Raw genomic sequence first — 20,237 nt, 5'->3', positions numbered from 1 at the left:
AAACCAGCATTTTCTTTGTTTGCTATATTTTCAGCTGTTGCTTGCTAGGCTGTTTCCATGAACTTTTTTTGGGGAAGAGATAGACAGAGGATTATTTCTTTATTTAGGGTTGAGAGAAATAAGATGTGATTGAAAGGTGTGAGAGGCAGGCCTAGAAGAAGAGTTTTCTGAAAATTAATTGTTGTCATTCTGTAGGATTTTATTTTTGGATACTACCAGATCTTATTATATACTTAATTGTTAATCTATTTCTCATCTATTGTCTGTTAGATGAGCACGTGATCATGCAATATAGCACTTGTATCCAGCTTACTTCCTAATTTGTGCATCTTTTTGGTACCACCTATTTTCTTCTTGATCCATCACAGAAGCATCAATAGCGTATTCCAGTAAAGCATGTTATGCGGTTACAAATATAACCAGTTCAAGAGTGAAAAAAAAAGTGACAAAAAAACAAAACAAAACAAAACATTGGGAAACCTTCCTCTTAAATGCCAGCACCAGCAAATTGTAAAACAGTTCGTGTGTACTTAGTTACCAAACTCTCTATCCAGAAGAAGTTATATACTTCTCAATCATTAAGTTCATCTTTTTTTTCAAAATTGTGGAATCTGTAATGTATGAATGACTTGTAGATGCTCAATATGAAAGGAATTACATTCCACTTGAAGGATGATCTTTTCTGAGAGAAATGTTAAGTAATGCTTGCTTTGGGATTATTGTTTTGCAATTTATTAAATTAATGTGACAATAGAATCAGATAATTGTTAGGTTCTTTGAAATTAATCATTGAAGATTGAGTATACGATTTGTTTAGCAAAGCTTTTCGGCTACTAAGGGCAAAAAAAAAATTTCTTGAGAGTTTTGCAATTACAGATTCAGGTAATAAAATAAGTTAATAATTAACCAATACATTGTAAATGTCAGAAAATGTTCTCTGGTGGTTAGATTGTTAAAACAGGAGTAGGTTTTACAATGGAAATCTTTTGTTGTTGTTCTCAGCTGTTTTCACCAAATCAAATATAAGAGGTCTATGGGAGTATCTCCTTTCCTTCTGGTTTTCACTTCTGACCTGAGGGGGGTTGAGGTGTTGCTTCTACAAAGCACTTTAAGTGGCCTTCTAAGCCACTCGTTTCTACTACTTACAGCTAAATGTTAGTTTTCAGCATGTACTGTAGAGAAAACAATATTTTGAGCCATGCTGTTTGGCCCTGCTGAAGATTTTGCACAGGATTTTATTCTATATCAAAACTGGCCTGTCAACATTAGGAGATTTGTTTGGGTACCTCAGTGTGTACCAAATGGTTCTTTGCTTATTTGGGAAGCTTCTGACAATAAAATATCTATAGTATTTTGTTGACTTTAAACTGTTTTTCAGAGTGCATAACATTACTTTTCCTTTTCCTCAGAGTGTAAAACAAAATTATTGTTTGTAACAGTTTGTAGTTCTCATCTTCATTTTTCCGAAGGGGGAACTGTGGACTATGTGCTGTTATGTCATATCTTAGTATGGGAAATGCATAGTGCTTTTATTGCTTCAGGAAGTTTTTGTACTTTATTATCAAATCATTTTATAATGCCAACTACTTTTGAAAAATAACCATTCCAGCTCTCCATCTCTTCCTCTGATACAATTGTATTGCCATCAGCAACATTATAATAAAGTGCAGTCAGGCTAAGCTAGCTGCAGCTGGATTACTGTCCTGTGTGTACTGCAAATTCACTGTCTCAGTCAGTCATGCTTCAATCTGATTAGGCAACAAGTATATTGGATAGTACTGAAACAAAACTATAAAGTGAAAAGGAAAACGAAAAGTGATAAAGGAAGAAATTGCAGAATAATATAATAGAGAAAAGATGCCTTGCACTGTTGAAGTCAGATTTGACCTGCTAGCTCCAGACTTGAGAATATATTTCTAGTTTTATTTTAGTATTTGCAGTACCCAATATGCTTCAGCTGTGCCAGATCCTAAAGACAAGGCCCAACCTTAATATTTCACAAATCCCATGCTGAAAAGTCTCAGAAGAAGCCGAATTGTTCTATACCAAAGATGGCTCTTTAGATATATGGAAAGTTGTCAAGCCTATGTCATATGCATAGCAGTGAGGCTGTAGGTTCATTTGCATTGCTAGGTAGTCAACGCCTGTATCTCTGGGAGGAAGCAAGCTGAAGAAAGATGCTGAGTCTTGACAGCAACAGCAGTCACTGAGTTCAACTGCTAATCATCCAGCCTAGCCACAACCTATAGGAGTGGTGCTGTTCTGTAGGATAGCTTGGAGCACAGAGATGCTGTGCTGGGAGCACAAACTGCTGGTTTTTCAGTCCCTTCTCCTGTGGGTGTCTGGTGAGTCTGTGGTACATAGCCCATGTTTTAAGAACATTTTGGTATGTGGCTCACATGCCTATACTAAAGATGGTAGCCATGCAACTCCAGCATTGTACAAGTAATGCAGAGGCAGGTTTCTGTTATTTTTATTTGTTAGTTCACGTGTTTGTGCTTTTCCTTTGCTTTTGTTTTCTTTTTAGCACAGCAAGGGGCAAGCGAGGGAAGACTTTAGCTAACTAGCTATGGAAAATAGCCTAGTGATACTGTTTCTGTTTTCTTCTTTTGAAACAGAACACAAAAACAAATAATCAGTCTGTGTAGGTTTTTGCATAGAAATACTCATTGGATTTGTTCTTAAACCAGTGTTTTGAGGTAAATAATACCAATCAGCCTGCCAATAAAGGCTAGATTTGCTATATTCTAGGCTAGTGTTTATCTTTTCTAAACACACACACACAAACAAACAAACAAAAAAACCAACAGGTATTCTACAGGATGTATTGTTTCTCTTCTGTTGTTGGAGAAAACATATAATAATGCAGATTATCCAAGATATTTATTTTTGCACCTAAAGCAAAATAAAAGCAGCTTTAAGCTGTTGATCCTTTTTTGTTTGATTGTTTTGAAAAAGGGTCAGAAGGAATATGAGCAAAGTTAGAACTGGACTATTTCAAGGTAACCATAGCTAAATAGTTTACAGGATTATTAAGTGTCAGGAGTCAAGACTTGAGGTATTGACATAGTTTGTTTTTTTCGGGCAATCATCCTTTCTTTTGGTGTGTATCTCTATTTCCTGAATATAAAAGAAAGAATCCTGACCCCCGTAAATCAACACCAAACTTTCCATTGACCTGAGCCAGTCAAGGTCTTCAATCATAGAAAACTCTCCAGCATAGTAAATCGGCTTGGCCTACCAAAAATACATTAGGGACAATTCTCGGCTTGCATAAACAACCTACCTCTGCAGAAGACTTAGAAGGAGATATTTCATTTTGTTTCTCAAGTTGCTATCTGTGGCTGTGTAACATGTTTGAATTTTTCAGTGTTAGTTCTCTACAATACATTACCTTAGTATGCATCAACAGATACCATTTTATGTTTTTCTACAGTATTTTTCCCTCAGGAATTCATTGTGCAGCATTTCCAGAATAATATATATATATATATTTGATCTGTTATTTGGAAGACACAGAGTCAAGCATACAGAATGCTCTAGTAAATTGTTTGTGCATCATGGATAAGAAAAGAAGATAATCTGCAGAAGTGACTACAATGTCAGAGCTTTTTCAGTGGTGAGATATGTGACAGCTTACAAGTTGGCATTTTGTAATTGATAGTAGGTAATTTAGAACGTGAATGAAGCTATATGAAGATCAGGCTAGACAGGGTTTTCTCTGCACGGTTTAAGGTTACACATAGACATTGGTATTTCAGTGTGTAAAAAAAGGAACAACTTTCTAAATGAGGAGAAAGCTTTCTGATGTGACTTTTAATGTGCTTTGCTGTCATGTAATTAATTTATTCATTGTATTAGTTTCATTAGTCTATTTTCTTCATTTCTTTGTTTATTGCAGTCATTTATTTTCTGTTTTACATGGTAACAGAAGAGTCCTTGCTGATGTCCCAGACAGAATTACAATGTAAAAACAGGTTGAATATAATTTTTAAATTGTTTAATATAAGCAAAATTCCACCCGTCACTGCCACTCAGTGGTGTTTTTGTATTGGTGTATTTCAAAGGCCTGCTTGAGATCAGAAACCTGCTGTTCTAGCGGAGTATTTAGTTGTGCTAGAATAGCTATAATAGAGAAATTCAGAAATGATAGAGGAGCACTAAGGTATACTGATATCCAGGGATTGATGAGACTAAGATCTGGAACACTCAAGAGAGCTGTCTTAAATTCCCTTCATCGTGTGCTTGTGTTTTGGCTTTTTTAAGAATAAAAACAGAATGAAGTACAGCATTTCTGTAGCACGTCAACTATGGAAACTTTATCACGTTTAATCAATAAAAGAGCAAAATAAATGTAGAACTGTGGAAAATATATTTTTTCCCTTTAGAAGACATTACTTTACCCAGAGGTATTTCAGAATTTATTTTGGTTAAACAGCTTATGAGCATTAATTTTATGCATTTTTTTTCCCCAGTAATGATTCAGCTGCCAGTCAGTTATTTGCAGCCAAGATTTGTCTATGAAATCTGTTTATTTTCTTCTTAAAGGAGAGATCTTAGTTGATATAGATTTAGTTGATAAAGATTTGAAGTATTGGCACATGTACCTTGACTTGGTTCTAGTAATCTTTCAAATTTCTTATTTGTATCTCTTCACTTGCATATGTATGGTATTAAAAATCTGTGGCTAGGGAATGGATGAAATTTAAGATTGTGGGTGAGGTAAATCAAGCGTAGAAACAGAATGGCAATGCATTCTTCTATTTCAATCTGTGCATACTGCTTCTTACAGGAACACTTAAAAAAAAAAAAAAAAAAGAACTATCCAGTTGTTTTCCCAGGGGTTCTTGTCAAACACCAAAGATGGCTCTGAACTAAAATTCTACTTGAATAATTTCAAAATTTACAGAAGGTGAACTGCAAATCCTGCCTTTAGTAGCACTAAGCAGCACTCATATCTTCTCAATCCTGTATTCCAAAATTTTCTAATGCTTTCATGCTTAAACTTTGTTTCCATTCCTCTCTACATATGCTTTGTCTTCTTTTTTGTCTGTGTTCAAGTCTTTTTCGAGAGGTTTTCCCTGCTGTGCTAAATTTGTCTGTGTTATCAAGCATGTACATGCACACTCAGGCATGCAAAGGCAAGCAAATCAAAACATTAAAATAATAGGGGGGGGGGGGGGTGTTTTAAGATTTGCCACCAGGTAAACATTTTCTGTAACTTTAACCTTCTTGGAGCAGGAACCATCTCATCCTAAGTACAGTGTTAGCACCTGAAAGATTGCTGTCATAGAATTATAGAATCATAAAAGGGTTTGGGTTGGAAGGGCCTTTAAAGGTTACTTTGCTCCACCCCCCTGCCATGTGCAGGGACACCTCCCTTCAGACCAGGTTGCTTAAAGCCCCATGTAACCTGGCCTTGGACACCTTCAGGGCTAGGAAATCCACAGATTCTCTGGGAAACCTGTTCCAGTGCCTCACCACCCTCTGAGAGAAGAATTTGCTCCTAACATCTAATGTATATCTCCCCTCTTTTAGTTGAAAACCATTCTGCTTTGTCCTATCATTATCCAAGTAAAAAGTCACTCTCCATCTTTTTATAAGCCCCCTGTAAGTATTGAAAGGCTGCAATGAGGTCTCCCTAGAGCCTTCTCTCCTCCAGGCTGAACATGGCCAGCTCTCTTAGCCTGTCTTTCGTAGGAGAGGTGCTCCAGTCCTCTGGTCTTCGTGGCCCACCTCCGGCCCCGCTCTAACAGGTCCACATCTTTCTTGTGCTGGGAGCCACAGAGCTGGGTGCAGCACTCCAAGTGGGGCCTCTCTAAGGCAAATCAGAGAGAGACAATCACCTTCTCTGACCTGCTGGCCATTCCTCTGTTGTTGCAACCCAAGGTGCAGTTGGACTTCTGGGCTTCCAGCCCATGCTGCTGGCTCACGTTCAGCTTTTTGTCCACCAGAACCTGCAAGTCTTTTCAGGGCTGCTCTCATTGAGTTCTTCTTCCAGTGTGTACTCATGTCTGGGATTGCCCCGACCCAGGTGCAGCACCTTGCACTTGGACTTGTTGAACCTCATTAGGTTCACATGGGCCCACTATCAAGGTTGTCCAGGTCCCTTTGGATGGCATCCCTTCCTTCCGTTGTGCCAACTGCACCACTCAGCTTAATGTCACCTGCAAAACTTGCTGAGGGTGCATTCGGTCCCATTGTCTTTGTCATTGATAAGGATATTAAGCAGTACCAGATCCAGGACAGATCCCCAAGGGACACCACTCGTCACCATCCTCCACCTGGACTTAGAGCCATCAACCACCACTTTCTAGGTATGGCCTTCAAGGCAATTCCTTATTCACTGAATGGTCCACCCATCAAATCCATATCTCTCCAAGTTGGAGATAAGGATGACATGTGGGACTGTGTCAAAGGCATTGCAGAAGTCCAGACATCAGTCAGTCTTCCATTGTCAACTGATGCAGTCACTCCATCACAGAAGGCCACCAGATTGGTCTGTCACAATTTGCCCTTGGTGAAGTCATGCTGGCTGTCCCAGCGGATCACCTCCTTGTCCTGCATGTGCCTTGACATTGCTTCCAGGAGGATCTTTTCCATGATCTTGCCAGGAACAGAGGTGAGGCTCACCGGTCTGTAGTTCCCTGGGTCTTCCTTTCTACCTTTTTTAAAAATGGGAGTGGTGTTTCCCTTTTTCTAGTCATCAAGGACTCTGCCTGACCACTACGACTTTTCAGATATGATGGAGAGTGGCTTGACAACTACATCAACCAGTTCCCTCAGACCCCTGGGATGCATGTCATCACGATCCAAAGACTTGTACCTGTTCAGTTTCATCAGGTGGTCTCGAACCTGCTTTTTGCTTATGGTGAGAGGGACTTTGGTCCCCCAGCCCTCACCTACAGGTTCACGGAAATGAGAGATGTGGGAAGCTTGACTGGCAGTGAAAACTGAAGCAAAGAACTTATTGAGAACCTCAGCCTTCTCCATATATGTTGTTACCAGTTCTCCATTCTCATCTGTCAGAGGGTATACGCTTTCCTTGGCCTTTTCTTTTTTTCCTGAGCAATGTACCTATAGAATCCCTTCTTGCTATTCTTCTCATCCTTGCCAAGCTCAGTTCCATCTGTGCCTTGGCTTTCCTAATCCCACCCCTGCATATCTGACATCATACCTGTGCTCTTCAGATGTTTCATTTGTCTAGTTGATCCTTCTAATGAGAACTGATGCATGTGCACGTACCCTGGTACTGTCATCTGCCTTGTCCCCACTGGAATTCTTTTGTGTCTCTGCATTGGAGAGTCTGGGGGGTGGACATCTCTGCTTTTATTGATTCTATTGATAGATACAACTAATAAGGGAACATCTATCCTCATATTTAGTTATGTGCTAATGATAGATATAGATAGATATATTACCTAGTTCCACCATTTAGTTTTCACCCTTTTATTAACAATTAATTCGTATGAGGAAAAGCACCGAAATAACTTGTGGGAAAAAAATATTCAAAACTAGCTTTTTTAGAGATACTGTATTTCCAAGCAAGGGTCTTTTTTTAGAAAACTTAATATGGCAGTAATTTATTTATGTGATTTATGCACAAATCATCCTAAATTAAAAACACCTCCTATTATTTCTGTAATAGCTGTTGATCTCTTCATAACTGTTGTGATGTGTTTGCCATGAAGAAAAAGCCCCATCTTTCTGCACTTGCACAGTGTGGATGTTTTAACAAGGGCTGCTGAGAAAATACCTCCCTGTTGGTTTATCCTGGTAGACCCATGTTGACTGTCTGAGGAAGAATGTAGTATAATCCCATGCTGCAATTTCACAGAAACACAGAATCACAGAATTGAAGGGGTTGGAAGGGACCTCAAAAGATCATCGGGTCCAACGCCCCTGCCAAAGCAGGTTCCTTAGAGCAGGCTGCCCAGGTAGCCTCTCTGTGTTTCTTTCTGTGTTTTCACTATTTATGGTACTCCACTCTGGATGTAACAAGCCATTGTCAGGAGGAAATGGAAAAGTGAAGGTAGTTCTTATTTTAAGTATTATTAATTTATTTAGATGAACTTTTTACTTTGAAGGTAGCTTTTTACTATGAAGGTACCTTTATTCAAGAGTTACTACCTGATTGATAATTGCATTTAGTCCTTGAAAGGAATTGTGCCAGTTTTCACAGATAAATATAGACCTACATACCAGCTGATTATCAATCTCAAGTTTGACACTGTTTTCAGCAGCAGGGGTCCTGGATGAAGTTATTATTATTTTTAACGTAGAGCTGAAGCAGAATTGTGTAGGCAAACTTGATAGTACCTTCCTGTCTTTCGTTTTTTCTCTAGTGCTATCAGTCATTCACCTGCATGACTCTACTAACAGTATATTTTCAACTCACTTGAAAGAAAGAAGGATCCACTGAGCTATCTTTCTTCAAGTGCTTCTGTTTACTTGACCTAAAATTCCAGAAGTTGGCTATGGAGGAATAGGAAGCTGGACAGAAGACATCTGGCATACGGTCTCCTGAAAGCCTTATTAGTGTTTTTATCAGGTTAGCTAAAGCTATGACACTCAGGAGCAGAAAAGAAAGGGACTACTAAACTTTGGCTTGCATGATCACCTTGAAAGCAGAGACAATGAGTGCAGTATTCCTAAGTGCTTGTACGTGCATTTACAGTGAGTGAATGGACTATGATTTTTAATTAACAAAGAACTACTACTTTTTCTTCTCACCTTTTCTTTGCCAGATTTTGTGATACATCCCTTATTTTCCAGACAGCTTGTAGATGATAAATGTAGATATTTACATATAATTGTCGTGAGATATTTAAAAGTCTCTCTCTTTTTTTTTTTTTTTCCTGAGCAGATAGGCGTTTTTTTGTTTGTTTGTTTGTTTTGTTTTGTTTTGTTTTTCCTATTAGGTACCACATTTAATTTAGTGGGAGTGTTTGGAACGTGAGAAAATCACTTCCAGTGCCCTGTTAAAAAACAGTTACGTAGAACAGGCAAGCACCTTTTTGGTCACCTTCTTTTTCCTTCCTCTTTTCTCTCACTGATTATCACTGTTGTTTTCTCTCCACTTCCTCCCCCACCAAAGGGAGCAGTTTATGGTTCAGATACAAATCTTAGCACCTATCACATTTTCGATGTTTGGCTTAATACATGTCAACTAGTATCTTTACATGTCAATAAAATTATAAGATTTTGTCTTTAAGCGAGCTGCCTTTTGAGATACTTTAGGTCTCCCTTGTAACTCGTGCAGTCTAACAGAAGCACAATCAAAATTGTCTCTTCCTTGGAAATGTATTTCATACATCTCCATTTCTGTGATAGCATAGGAATCATTATGTAGCAGTTGGTTCTGATACGCTTGCACAGACACAAATTGAGTCCGACAGGACTGATGTCTCATGGACTTTGCTGTCATTTGGAATGCTGGCATGAGGATGGTAGCAATGAAAGGGGGGAGCTGGTGCCTTCAGCACTTTGCCGATGAAGATTTCTTAGGTTTGTATTTTTTGATAGCAGTAGATGATTCAAGAGAGAATTTAACAAAAAAGATTCCTAGCAGCTGTAGATTTCTAACAGCTGCTCACATCTTTTCTTCCTCCTTGTGTGGTTTCTTTCAGCATTGCACTGTACTATAAAATGGGCGCTTTATACCACCCACAAATCTGTAAGATCTATCTAGTGGAATGGTAATTAGTATAATTTTTTCTCCTCCCTTTTGTTTTTTATTTTCCGTGCTTGGAAACCACTCATGCATGGTAACAAAAAAGATATGCATTCCTTACTGTGCTTAAGCTGAACTTCACACTTGCCAAAGTTTGTGTGTTGCAGGCCCTTAGAAAAATACAATTAAATTTCAGTGTATTTTAGTGGCAATGTCAGGCTATTTGGGAATATCACGAGTATTCCCTGTGAGAAGGAAAAGTGCTTTTATATTCTTTAATTTCTGTCATAGGTCAGGGTGATGAATTTGTGCAAGAGTAGGACACTGCTTTTTGACATCCGGTACTTTAACTCTAGTGCTCCCAGTATATGATATTCAACTGACATCATAACATCATAATAAATGAGATGGAGTGATTTGGAATCTAAACCCTTTATTCAATATTCAATGCTGGATTTTTATTTATTTATTTATTTATTTATTTATTTTAGTACTAGGCATAGTGTTCTGATCGTTAGAGGAAATCACAACAGGAATTTTAACCTCTGGAAGTTGTTGAACTATGCAATATGCTAGTATTTTATGTCTAGCTTTAAGAACACCTCATGAAGCAGATTTAGCTATGTTATTCCTAGCAGATGTCAGGGCATCAGCTCCCAGTATGCTGTTATTCTGTTTTCTGAATCCACTTTGAATCTCTTCTTGCAACAGTGTTCCAGTGTTGTATTATACTTCATTAAGAATGACAGTTCCTTTGATTCAAAAGGTGTTGTTGAATGAAAGACGATCCAGAGTGTGACAGATGCTTGATTATGGTAGAAGAGGTACACTGAGAAAATGTTGGAGCAGTATTAACATGTACTGTACATTGCATCTTCTAGTAAATACCAGTAAGCTGCAATGAGTCATTCCTGTTCTTTTGTCCATACCCTTTTGTCTTTTAAAACTGTTTTGCCTCAAATTGTGATAGTTTAGAAAAATCAGACAATCTCTGCCCTATAGCTGCTAACTGTATTTCTCTATTTCTTTCTCTTATCTATTCCACAGGCTCTGAAAATATTTCATCTGAAATTTCAGACCGGACAGACTCGCAGTGGCTTCTAAGCCAGTGAGATCGAGGCTGCCAAAGCATGCGGGTGCCAAGCTGTCGGATGATGCACGTAGTCAGGCCAGTGGTGGTGCTCTTCTGCTTGCTACTCTATGCTGATGCTGAAAGTAAGCTTATTATTCATTTGTGCTGAGGTCTTGGCCATGATTAACAGCTTTATTTGCAGCTGATGGTTACTAATGGCCTCTGAATTACTCCTTTTGACTAATTCTTAAAATACTACGAGGTCGTCTGTAGATCACAGGCAGTATTTGAAAAGGATTACTTATGCCACGTCTTCACCACGCATCCTCTTAATGCCTCTTTTCTTAAGCAACTAATGGTTTCTGCTCATATGATGAAGACCATTGCAATAAAGTTATTTAGTGAAAACAAAGACCAACCTTGCTTGCCAAACAAGGGTTAAATGCCTTAGAAACATCTGTCATTCTTTGAGTATTTATTTCTTAAGTTTGGTTAAAAAAAACAAACAACAACAACAACCAAAAAAAACCAACACTCTTCTCCCTCTATCCCAAATTAATATCCAGTCCAATTAAAGTTCCAGGCCATTGTAACTGCCATGACAGCTGTTCTAATGTATTATTTCCGACAGCTGTTGTGGAATACAGTATCCAAACAAATCATGCATAACTGACAACTTAGTGTCTGGCCTAAACTTGTGACAGTTCAGTGAAGAAAGCCACCCATGTGCACTTTCACTTGGGGGGAAACTGTTGGATTTGGGTCAATTTCCTATTAGTGAGAAGATAATATCTTTTTTCTAATTAAGATATCATTAGGATTAACTTGTTTACATGTGTTCTGTCTCCTACCTGTCCTATGGCTTCTTGCAGAAGTAAAGTGTAAATGAGAAAAGCCACTTGCTTTCCACCTGTTGACCTGCAGATTTACGACTGACTGATACATTCATTTGATTCAGGGATATTTTCTTATTTTATCTTCCTGACTCTGTACAGATATACCACCAATCAATAACTTTGTTCCAGCTCTGACTTCTGAAGACTTCTGTGTTTTTCCATACATTTGCGCAAAACAAAGAAGCAGTTGAATTAAATAGGAACACAAAAAAAAATAAATAAAACCAACGTCAGTAACATTGGATAAGTCCTTTCTCAGTAAAGGCATGTTGAAGGTTCCTTGTCACTCCACTTATCACCTGCACTCCAGGTATGCTAAGTTACAACAATAGAAGAGATAATAAATCTTTCCACTTCTATTACACACTTTGTGTGTAGTAAGAGTTTTTTTCTTTTAACTGTAGCAATATGAAAGTGAAGTAAATGAAAAAAAAAAATATGGACAAAACATACATGTCTGTAGAGTACTGACAGTTGAGATTCTTTGGTCTCTTTCCAGGTAGATAATAACCAGCTGGGATGATTGTGTGTAAGGTGAAGCCAAGGACATTTTAACACTATAGCCAGAAAATAATTAATTGGGAAATGGGCCCATATGTTGTGTGTTTCTGCAGTGATAGTATACTACCTATTTTTAAAGAAAATTCTGTGCTTAGGAAACATACATTTTATAATCTGGTATATCTTTTCTGCTTCGGATAATGGAATATCCAACCTCCTATGGGCCAGTAGTGAATGATTTTTTTTTTGGTAATTCCTGTCAGGTATTAATTTGCAAAAAGATAGTTAAACCCCAGAAGCTCCTTTGTTAGTCCTGCACTTGTGAGAGAAGTGTATCGTTTTTGTTTACAATTACCAGAAAGTTCCCTCTTTCATCTCTCTTCTCTGTGGGGAATGAGGATAGTTTTTTTTTTTGAAGGGTGGCATAGGATTTACTTTAAAAACAGCTGGTGTCTAAATCCACTGACTACATAATTTAAGAGAATTTTCAGACTAGGTTTTCCAAAACTCCATTATGAATCTTACTTATTTTAAATAAAATGAAACAAAAGTCATCTATTAACCTGAGAGAAGTCAGGAAGGCTTCTTGCTGTAGCTAGAACTGATGGAGTCTCACATACAGAATAAAGGTTGTAAAACGTATAAAGATAATCTTTTTATGGGAGTTATTCTCAGTGAAACCAGTCTGGACAAAATGATGTAGATACTAAGAAAGAGTAAAAATGATGCATCAGTAAATATTACTAATACTAACAGTGGATAACTAGCATTTTCAGAGACAGATCCTTAATATTCTTATTCTTTATAGAGCTAGACTGGAGCTCCTGACTGAAGAACAATGCAAAGATCTCTTCAAGATAAAATATTATATTCCTTGATTTTTTCTACTACTTTTAGACACCAATTTAGACAGTGCTGTGTGACCCTTTAATGTTGGTAGATAATGTCACGAGTGCTGTTAATGTAATAGGAAGCATCCCACCCTAGAGTACCAACTGATGATCTTTCACAAATGTACATATCAGCTAAAGTTTTGGGATGGAATTCACATAAACTGACAGTAGAAGATTAGTGATCTACGATTTTGTATAGATGTCTTTGAATTTAGTTCACAGTACTAGACAGAGTTCCAGGAATAGAGGGCAGACAAACACAGGTTCATCATTATTCTTAGAGAGATTTATGAGGTCTCAATATAGTCTGTGCTTATTACTTAGTATTTATTGCATCTTCTTGTTATTAGCAAACAGAAAGAAAATGACAATTGAAAATACTTACAAATAAAAAAATAGATAACTAAGAAAAGGTAGAGAAGTACCCCTAGAGTTTTGGAATTAAAAGTATAATGGAATAATTTCATCAGGTATTCTTTTCATGAAAAGAGAGAGAAGTTATTTAAGAAAATCTCAATTTTGCCGTGTACTTTAGGTCAGAATCTCTGTTAAGACATTCCGAAATAAAGAATAAGCAGCAATTATTGCTAAGAAATGATTGATTAGGTATCTCTTTGCTTGAGAAAGGACAGTATAACTTTTTACGGACAGAAGTGCAGTTTCTAGCTTGATCATTTAAAAACACTGTTGACTTTGAATTTTGAAAGGTACATTTCTATTGGCCTTACCTCTTTTCCTGTTCTTAAGAGTTCTTGACGTGGGTAGTGGTACTTTGAAAGTGTACTAGGGACCATAGAAAGTACTCTTACACGTACTTGTGAATATGAAATGGTCACTTAAATAGTTAGGCTTTTATCTAATTTGCCTATCTCTTAATTAATGGGAAAATGCTTCTCTTCTGTCATTACCTTTATTTTCTGCTTAAAATAATAAAATGTGTGATGGGTGTGGGAATTGCCCACAATTTTTATAAGTGAACGTACACTTTCTTTTCAAGGAGAACTTTACAGTTAAAACCGCTTTTTTCAGTTTGACATCCTTTCCTGCATTCCTTTCCTTTCCAATAAATTACAGGACTTTAAAAGGAGGCAGCTTAATAATGAAAGGAACAGCTAATGCAAGACTTTGTTCACTTACATTATCTTGGCTTAAATTTCAAATTAAAGTTTGTGATACACTTAATGCTAACTAAAGAGGTTTGTGATTGATAAATGTCAATGTAGTATATCCTACATTTTAGTCAGATTTGATGGTTTCATTCCCTTTACAGTCTGAAAAAAATAGTGCCATATACCATACAGCTTAAACCTCTATTAAAATATGAGTCTAAAGAAAGAGACTATGATTGTCAATTAGTATGCACAGGCTTTGAAGCTGCATGAATGTTTATGTATGCACATACAAATGTACATTAAATAGTATACATTATATGGTATATGTTAAATGGTGTGCCATACATGTTTTTATAGGTCTCTACATAACACTGCATTAACTGTGTGAGCTGTAAATTAATGTCTGTCTGTCTTACCAATGTAAAAAGAGCTCATGGAGAGTCACAGTAATGTTTCACTCTCACATGCTGTGCTTAGTTTATTTGGGAGATGTGCTGAGTTTCTACAAGCCAGTTATTTTGTGGGATGGGAAAGATGGAGCACAGGATCAGTGTCAACACGTTTAGGAAAAGATGTGTCTATCATGCGTGATTTGCTCTTCTGCTGGATTTCCTGGGGACTTTAAGGAGGGTTCCTGCCCTGATGGAAGTGGTCTGCCCTCCACATTTGCAGATACTGCTCCTGTTTTCATAGCTCTTTGGGTGAGGGTCCCAAGCACTACAGTTTTCCAGGTCTGTTCTTGAACTTCTTCACAAATAGACAGAGCAGGTGAGATGAAGGGGACAAAGTTTCTATCACCATGGAAAGGCCAGGCCTACCTTTTCTTTTCTTTTTTTTTTTCCTTTTTTTTTTTTCAATTTTTCTGTTGCTGACACTAAGGTACTACAGAATAAAAAAATAAGTCCTGACATTTCCACTTAATTTCATTTTTTCTTTATTTATTCTATAATTGGGAATAGATAAAGAACTCATGCTCTTCTTATCTCACTGTGAAATCACTAATGAGTGAAATCCAACAGCAAGCCCAATTGCTGCTTTTGAAGAGGTTTCCAACAGGATTATTTGGTATTTTTTTTCTGTTTATATACTACCCTTATAGCTGAGTGAGGGAGTGAAACTTGTTTGTTTCTTTCCACCATTGGGAAAGACATGAAACTCTGAAATGAATTGATATCAGGTGATGAACTCTCGTATGGAAACCTCTCAGAGGAATACAGGATGGAAATGCCAGCATGTCCTTCCCCAGTGGGCTGGATGAGGGCACCACATCCTGTATGTATGTGACCAAGATATTCTGACTGTTAGAACAGAATTGAAGCTTACACTTGACTAAGCAAAGTAAGCAAAACTGAAAGGTGACAAAATCATTTTGCTCTTTTACCTGTATTTTTAGCAAAAAGAAGTACTTGAAAGTATACGAAGTGAATAATCTCAAGGAATATGGTTTCTCTGAGTTTCCTCTATTTATGTTTTGTGTTTGTAGCTTCTGTGCTTGCTGTGAGAGGAGGTTACAGAATTTGCTGAAGAAAAGAAGCGTTTGTTTAGCCTTCTGTTCATAGAAGAACAGCCTGGTAGTTCACAGTATTTGTCATTGGATGCCTTGTACTCAATGGTGCAGATGGCAGCTGGGTTGAGGCAATACTTATCTACATCCACTGAGAAAGTAGTAATATCACACCATTTGTCATAAGAAGGGTAATGCTTTTCTCATGTTTTCTAAATTAACTGGCAGAGTGGTAACTACCTAGAAGCTTTCTGCAGGATTATCCATTTGATAACAAGAAGCATATGTTTTTCAGAGACCACGTATAACAGATTTCTTTTCAAACTATATGAATATAGAATATAGAATATGGTATGCTATCTCTTTCTGACCTCTGTAAAAATGAAGTGTCAAGTCACTGAGTTCAAAGAAAGATATTGCTTGTTAAGATGTTTTTTCCTGGTCTTTCTTAGTTGTATATTTTTTTGAAAGTCAATAGTTTCATTTGTATTGATAGATTCAAATACTTTCCATAGATATCATGCATCTAACTTTTTACAAATTGTATCAGTTCTCACAGGACACATCCTACTCCATCTTGCCACCTGCTCCACCCTGAGAAAGGCTTGGTTACTGACTCTTCTGACTTTCTTGCTGCATTACGGTCTTTTTTTTTTTTTTTTTTTCCTTTGTTCTTGGTTGCATAGCTTCTGTTTCAACATTTTGGTTATACTGCTTCTTTTTAGATGCTGTTTTAGAAGAGAAGCCACAATTCTTTTTTACATTCAGTAGAATTGGTTGCAACTGACAATACATTTATTGTATATTACTTCCATTTGCAATTGTTTAAACTTTGAGTAATGCTTAGTTCACTCTTGGCTTCAGAGGAATGTATCATAATCATGCTACCTGTTAGAAAACTCTTCAAGGTCTTCTGTAGACCAGGATCAGGAACAGCTAAAGCTTAGTGCTGACGAGACAGTGATAAATTTTAACAAATGCGGGGATTGAGACAAATTGTTACCCAAATAGGATCTTAAGAGAGTAGGTAAGTATTGGTGGGACAAAATATGGTTGTGCTAACTAAATTAGTTTAATTGCTTCTTTTTTCTAAAGGTGGCAGTGAAATAATAAAGTTACTTTTTTGATTTTAAATTGGTATAAAAGACCTTTAAGTTTTGTTAAAGTTACCACTTTGGCTTTCGCTGGTTGTGTATAACAATGTAGCGTGTAGGTTATGAGAAAAGTGAGCACAGAAATGTAATGTCATTTGAGTAAACAGCTCATGTTGCACAGTTGAACACAAAATATTGATAAAAGACAATTCAAACTTGAAGTTACTTATTAGAGGTGAATGCAAATGTATGACAAACGGTGATTTCAATTTACAAAAAGTTCTGGGGCAGGACTGTAAACAGCAGATTGGTCATGGTGTTGCTGTGCATAGTAACTAGTAACTTTCACTAGTTTCAATACACATACCACATGCTCAATTTCCAGTAAGTCTGTTGTTCAGGAATATAGTTCAATAGAAGTTTTAATTTTCTTCTATTTGGGTAAAAATTATCCAACTAAATGTGTCTTTGAATCTTACCTGATCAGAGTTTTTGTTCTGGTGTGTGCTTAAGAAGTCGATCTTTAAATTGCTGTGTATTTTTCAAGCTCCCTATGCTTCCCAGCCTCAGTAGCAGCACATGGATGGACAGGAGGCTCCATTATTGATGACTGTTTTTTGACACATGCAAATATGAAGAAAGAGGAAGAAACAACAAGGAAAAATGATACTAACTATATTTTGGCAGTGAGCATTAAATATATATGTGTATTTCCAGGAGAGTCCCACCTAGGTCATTTTTTTTTCAATCCAATAATTTCATATATGCTTTAGAAAAATATATAAAACAATCATTGAGAAGATCTGCAGATGGTATCTGGATTGGAGAGGGATATAAATGATCTCTTGTTCTAGTGAAACAACATACATTTCAGCAGCAAACAAATGTAAGGTCAAACAGCTAAGAATGAAAAATACAGCCCCAAAGTGTTTTGTTGTTGTTGTTGTTGTTTTGTTTGTTTGTTTTTGTGAAAAGGACCTTGTGTTACAATGTGGCGGTAGGGTCTAACACTGTCTTTTGATGCATAAGCAAAGATAGAAGGAATGGGAGTAGCAAGGCAACTTAACCCTGTCTGTATGGACCTAATGCAGTTAATAACTCAGTGCAAGCCTAGTCCTGGTTTCTCATTAGAAATGTTTGTTGACAGACTGGAGAAAGGACAGGGAAGAGAAAAATACAGATTTAGAGCTGGGAAAATACTTTTTCATCCTTGGTAACAAATTAAGTTTGTTTATAAAGATTACTGAAAGGTCATGTCAGCTGGAGTGTACATATTTACATGTAGAGAAGATAGCGATTACTAGAGACAATGTTGCATAATAAGTGTGAGGAGAATTTAGCAGTAATCTAGTAGATAACTCTGGACAATTACAAAAGAACTATTGGAGCACACTACTCAAATGACAGTTTTCTACTGTACATCTGAATGTACTCAGATTAGATTCATATTTTTAAACACCAAACAGAAGATACTACTCAGTATGAATGACAAGGAGAATCCATTTGACTTTTTCTTATTATAGAAGATGGAATTAGTTCTAAATCATTGAGTAATTCTGTCTGAGGCAAGAGAGGAAAGGAGGAAATTGTTGGATGTAGTTTAAATTTTAGAGCACACTCATCTTGGGTACCGTAATACAATCTGATCAGCATATCTCAAGGAGTATTGAGTTAGGTAAGGTGCAGAAAATAATGTAAAGGATCAAGGCTGGAGTTCATGGAGATCAGAGTTCAAGTGTTTGGACAACACTCCCAGACAAATGGTTTGATTTTTGGGTGGTCATGTGTGGATCCAGGAGATGGACTCAATGGTCCTTGTGGGTCCCTTCCAACTCAGGATATTCTATGGTTCCTTATTCTATGATTCCGTGATGGAACAGTTCCCACATGAGAAGAGACTGATTGTTTTACAGGGTGTCTTCTGTTGTTCTACGGTTCACAGGCCTAGTAACATTGGTGGAAATCTTAAATCACCATTTTTTATTCTTTTTTTAATTCTTCATCTTCAGATGTACTTTCTGTGGGAAGGAGTGTAACATGTCCATTGACCTTTTTCAGTGTATGTGGTTGATGAAAATGACGTAAAGTTTTTAACATCTGAAGATGTTTACATTATGCTGAAAGGAACAGAGGTAAACTGCAAGTAAGAAAAAATCTTTCAGTGTCATAGGAAGATGACATTGTATCTACTCTATTAAATACAGATTTTCAGATCAAGAGGATCAGGATTTTCTTAAAAATGGAATGTAGTTTCCTTTTAGATCAAACTTTTCATAAGGAAATAATTTAGATTCCTGTAAAATAATTCATTAGTACACTAATTAAAGATCAATCTGATATTAAAGACTTCTATTAAAATGTTAAGTACCAGATGAAAAGAAATATATTTATACTATCCCTTTTACAAACATCAATATCCATTTTACAAGCATCAATAAATGCTTTTAGTCAACGGCTACTTAACAAACAAGCTGCTTGAAACAAATGCCTTCTTATAATTTACTGTTGTGATAAATGTTTATATTATACTGCCTTCAAACATTTATGAACTAAGATTTTCATCAATTTTCTTATGTTAGGAAATGCAGCAATCTACAGTTTTACTAATAGAGATCTACACACAAATTCTGTTGTTGCAATTGTACAAATGCAATTGGTCATATCATGAGGGTATGCTGGCTTCTAGTGTCTGAAGTTTTGTTGAGACTCAAAACTCTCACTATAACAAATTATTTCAGAATTTATTAATATATCAAAAATAGTTGCTGTTGAAAACTTTATTGAAACTATTATTCATAAATTTTTACAAATATCTTCAGTCAAGATAGAAAGATAAACTGGAACTGTTTTTTGAGTTCTATTTCTACTCCTGTTATTTTGTTAACCAAGCACCATTCTCTTAGATTTATGACTTGCATTCTACTTAGCGGCTCATTTTTGGTTTTTATTCATGAATTATAGACTGCTAAAATAGTACAGTGAAATGGAGTGCTTTGGAGACATGTAAGTATAATGGTGTGGATAACACGAATATGTTAAAGATAGCTTTTAGATCTACACAAAAAGTGTGAGTTTTACCCCTGGCAGAAATGCTTTTGAAAAAACTTTTGTGGCTATCCATTGTTTGACAGTAGCTTAGCACTTACACAGAGCAGGAGCTCATTTCGTATCTTGAGAAAATCAGCCAAGTATCAGTGACCCTTCATGATTGATCTCAATTTAGATAACTCATAGGTAGTCAAACGACAACTACACTTTGAATAAACCTGATCCTGGAATCTTTTTAGAAATTTTTGCATGGCAGATGGCAGATGGAAAAAAAATGTGTTTTCAATAGGCAATATGCCTTGATTCATTTACCTTTTCAGTAGCCAGAAATATCTACCTTCTGTCTGGAATGCACCAGACCTTTTTTTCGCATCAGGTACGTAGACCAATAACCCTGTACAGGTTCATCTCTAATATTTGCTCTTGATTAACTGAGATTTCATA

General features: G+C 36.7%; 1 protein-coding gene across 37 annotated transcripts in view; it reads left to right on the top strand.

Annotated features, from left to right (window-relative positions):
• The window catches only part of PTPRD (protein tyrosine phosphatase receptor type D), a 1,327,869-nt gene that overhangs the window by 1,073,994 nt on the left and 233,638 nt on the right, over positions 1-20,237 (top strand). For all 37 annotated transcript variants that reach the window (XM_066988380.1, XM_066988378.1, XM_066988352.1 and 34 more), the window contains one exon: positions 10,721-10,888. In XM_066988380.1, the coding sequence (XP_066844481.1) occupies positions 10,804-10,888 (85 nt within the window). In that variant the 5' untranslated portion in view covers positions 10,721-10,803. The remainder of the gene's footprint in view (positions 1-10,720; positions 10,889-20,237) is intronic.

Source organism: Anser cygnoides, chromosome Z (assembly GCF_040182565.1).
Source record: "Anser cygnoides isolate HZ-2024a breed goose chromosome Z, Taihu_goose_T2T_genome, whole genome shotgun sequence".
Classification (NCBI taxonomy): domain Eukaryota; kingdom Metazoa; phylum Chordata; class Aves; order Anseriformes; family Anatidae; genus Anser; species Anser cygnoides.
This window is presented reverse-complemented; position numbering and strand designations above follow the sequence as displayed.